At 42.5% G+C, this 3919-nt stretch overlaps 1 protein-coding gene across 1 annotated transcript; it reads left to right on the forward strand.

Moving 5' to 3' along the window:
• The first annotated feature begins 1688 nt into the window (after positions 1-1688).
• Positions 1689-2126, forward strand: LOC132061389 (uncharacterized). The gene has a single exon (XM_059454219.1). The coding sequence runs from the start codon at positions 1689-1691 to the stop codon at positions 2124-2126; it is 438 nt and encodes a 145-aa protein (XP_059310202.1).
• Positions 2127-3919: the final 1793 nt, after the last annotated feature.

The raw sequence follows: 3919 nt of genomic DNA on the forward strand, positions 1-3919 counted from the left end.
GTATGTTACGTGTTTCGTACCATGTTAGAGGTTTCATAGACAAGACAAGTGTCATGTTAGACTTCCGAGTTGGTTAGCCGGTTTGGCTCATTTATGATATTGTCATTCATGACATAACCAGTACGTGTGTTTAATATTATGACTTATTAAGTTTTACAAAAGCTCATCGCACTTCACTTTATAAATCCGCTCATGTATGCCTCATGATGATTCAGCAAGCTATGTGGTTCGCTCGGTCACATGCAGTCAGGCACCGAGTGCCGTGTTACGCCCAGGTCATGGTTCGGGGCGTGACAACAAAGCTGCCCCGAAACTCCATTGCTACATGGGAAGAGATGGTCAAAGTGTTTCTCCGAAAGTGGTATCCCCCGAGTAAAAGAGCTGAAATTCGTGATCAGATTTGCGAGTTCAAACAACGTAATGGGGAACAACTTTTTGAAGCTTGGGAGAGGTACAATAAATATTTGGATAGGAGTCCAAACCATGGTTTTCCAGATCAGATTTTGAAGGAGAAGTTTATAGAGGTTTGGATCCTATAACCCAAGCGATAGCCAATAATGCTGCCAGCGGGTGTTTCATGAATAAGTCATATGCTAATATTACTGATATACTTGATCGATTGACTACACATAGCCAAGCTTGGCACTCAAGTAATTCTGATGGGCTATCACTTGGAACACTGTTGATTTAAAACACTGTGAAAGATAGTCAGGAAACGCATAAGGCGTTGGCACAATTAGCCACTAGTCTATCTTTACTGACAAAGAGGCTTGATGAGAGGGAATCGAAGAAGGTGAACGTTTGTGAAGATATCTCAGGAATACGCACGGAATGCCCAAGTCCCGGAAGGGCCTTATATCAAGGGCCCCCCTCCGCCCGATTGATAATGTTCGGTATGCAAATTACAAGCGAAAGGGATATTCTGGCCAATTCGGAGATGCGAGATCCCGACAAGGAGACGGGGGTCATACAATCAAGAGAACTACAATAACAACCAAAGGTACTACAATAACAACTATGGTGGACCGAACCAAGGGAGATACAACAACAACAACGGTAATTTTGGGAACAGAAGTTCCAACCCTTACATTCTACCAAAAGGGCGCCTCTCGACGGTCAAGGTAGTTCGAGATTGGAGTCAATGCTTGAAAAAGTGTTGGCAAGTCAGACAAACACTGAAAAGACAATATCTGGGCTATCAGAGACATTGATTTCTCATTTAGTAGCTATTCAGAATCTTGAACGACGGATACGTGATCTTCCCAAAGAACAAAGATCCCTTTAGAAAGAGGGCTTCCTAGTGATACTATTCCAAACCCAAAGAATGGTGGGGGTGTGGAGCGTACTTTTTCTATTAGCACGAGGAGTGGTAAAAGACTTCAAGGTGCTGACAAGAAGGTGGTTGACCTAGATCCGATTATTGAGGAAGAAGAGGTGCATTTTGATGTGCCTATTATTGATGAGGAAGTCCATGGTAAAGAAAAAATTGCTGATATTCCAGAAGTTGTTGCTGATACAAGGAAACACATGATAAAAGAGGCTCTTCGCCCTTTGACTCAGATGTACAAAGCAAAGCCTCCCTTTCCTCAGAGGTTGGCAAAGAAGAATGATGATGCCAAGTGTCAGAAGTTCTATGATCGGTTAGGCAGGCCACGTTGAATTTTTCATTCTTAGATGCTGTCAAAGAGATGCCCGGATTTGCTAAGTTTGTAAAAGACCTACTTACAAAGAAGAGGTCTGTTCAACATGAGACAGTAAATTTAACTCATCGTGTGAGTTCGATTATTGCTTCTACCACAGTTCAGAATAAGGGAGATCCAGGGGCGTTTACCATTCCGTGCAATATTGGGCTTCATGCATTCCCCCGTGCTCTATGTGATAATGGGGCGAGTATCAACTTGATGCCCTTTGCTATTTTCAAACAATCCGGATTGAGGACTCCTAGACCGACTTCTATGCGATTACAGATGGTAGACAGATCTATCAAGAAGCTAGTTGGGGTTATAGATGATGTGTTGGTGCAAGTGGGTAAGTTCATGTTGCCTTCTGATTTTGTGATTCTGAATTGTGCAGTGGATAGAGATATTCCCATCATCTTGGGAAGAACGTTCTTTGCTACGGGTTAAGCACTTATGGATTCTGAAAAGAATGAAATTAAGTTTCGAGTGAATAATGAAGAAGTGACTTTCCAAGCAAGCAAGGGGATGAAGTTTCCAAGCGATTATGAGAGTATCTCAGTTATTGATTCATTTGATGGGATTGATGATGCTGTCGAACATAAAATAGAAGAAGAATGTCTGGGAGAAGCTTTTCTTTGCGGTTTTGATGAACTTTGATGCTTGTGATAAGGAGGGCTACGTGGAAACTATAAATGCGCTTGAGGGCCTAGGTTCCTACACTTACCACCCAAGAAAGCTTGATCTTGATCTTGCAAATAGAACTACTCCACCGCCTAAGCCTTCTATTGTTGAGCCACCAAAACTTGAGCTTAAGCGACTCTCCCATCACACTTGAGGTATGAGTTCCTTGGTCCGAACAAGACATTTCCAAGTGATCATTTCGGACACGATCGAGGAACAGATTGAGCGTTTAGTATAGCTTTTGCACGAGTACAGACGTACTATTGGTTGGAACATAGTAGATATTTGGGGTATTCCTTCTGGTATTTGTGAGCATAAAATTCAGCTAGAGGAGGACATCAAGCCGAATGTTGAGCATCAGCGGAGATTGAACCAGAACATGCAAGAGGTCGTGAAAAAGGAGATCATAAATTGGTTAGATCTTTGGGGTAGTGTATCTGATTGCAGATAGCAAGTGGGTGAGTCCTTTTCAATGTGTACCAAGGAAAGCAGGTATCACTGTGGTGCCTAATGCAAAGAATGAGCTGATTCCCACTTATACAGTTACTGGATGACGTGTTTGCATGGACTATAGGAAGCTGAATACTGACACTTGTAAAGACCATTTTCCTATGCTATTCATTGATCAGATGCTGGATAGGCTGGCTGGGAGGTCTTATTATTGCTTCCTAGATGGTTACTCAGGCTATAATCAGATCAACATTGCCTTAGAAGATCAAGAGAAAGTGACTTTTACTTGTCCCTATGGGACATTTGCGTTCAGCCGAATACCCTTTGGGCTGTGCAATGCACCAGCCACATTTCAGAGGTGCATGATGTCGATCTTTTCTGACATGGTAGAGGACTTCTTGGAGGTGTTTATGGATGATTTCTCTATTATTGGTGATTCGTTTGATGATTGTCTTGGCCATCTGGGTCAAGTCTTTGAAAATATGTGAAGAGACAAATCTCGTGCTAAATTGGGAGAAGTGCCACTTTATGGTGAAGGAAGGGATCATCCTTGGTTACAAAATCTCTGAAAAGGGAATTGAGGTCGATCAAGCGAAGATAGATATGATAGCAAAACTTCCTCCACCTATCTCAGTCAAAGGTGTCCGAAGTTTCTTGGGACATGCTGGGTTCTACAGGCACTTATCAAAGATTTCTCCAAGATTGCTAACTTGATGTGCAAGATTCTTGAAAAAAAGGCTAAGTTTGTGTTTGATGACAAGTGCCGAAAGGCGTTTGATGAATTAAAGGAGCGCCTCACTACTGCTCCTGTTATTGTTACTCCTGATTGGTCCTTGCCTTTTAAGTTAATATGTGATGCTAGTGGTTTTGCGATAGGTGTTGTGCTTGGCCAGAGGCATAATAAAATTATGTACCCGATCCACTATGCTAGTAGGACACTTAATGTGGCGCAGATGAACTACACGGTGACTGAGCAAGAACTGCTTGCAATGGTATAGGCTTTTGAGAAGTTTCGATCCTATTTGCTGGGGTCCAAGGTTGTGGTGTACACTGACCATGTTGCATTGAGGTATTTGATGGCAACGAAGGAAGCTAATCCGCGACTGATT

Source organism: Lycium ferocissimum, chromosome 6, assembly GCF_029784015.1.
Source record: "Lycium ferocissimum isolate CSIRO_LF1 chromosome 6, AGI_CSIRO_Lferr_CH_V1, whole genome shotgun sequence".
NCBI classification, from domain to species: domain Eukaryota; kingdom Viridiplantae; phylum Streptophyta; class Magnoliopsida; order Solanales; family Solanaceae; genus Lycium; species Lycium ferocissimum.

Excerpts from the sequence above, each read along its gene's own strand:
- LOC132061389 (XM_059454219.1), top strand. The coding sequence starts at position 1,689 with ATGCCCGGATTTGCTAAGTTTGTAAAAGACCTACTTACAAAGAAGAGG.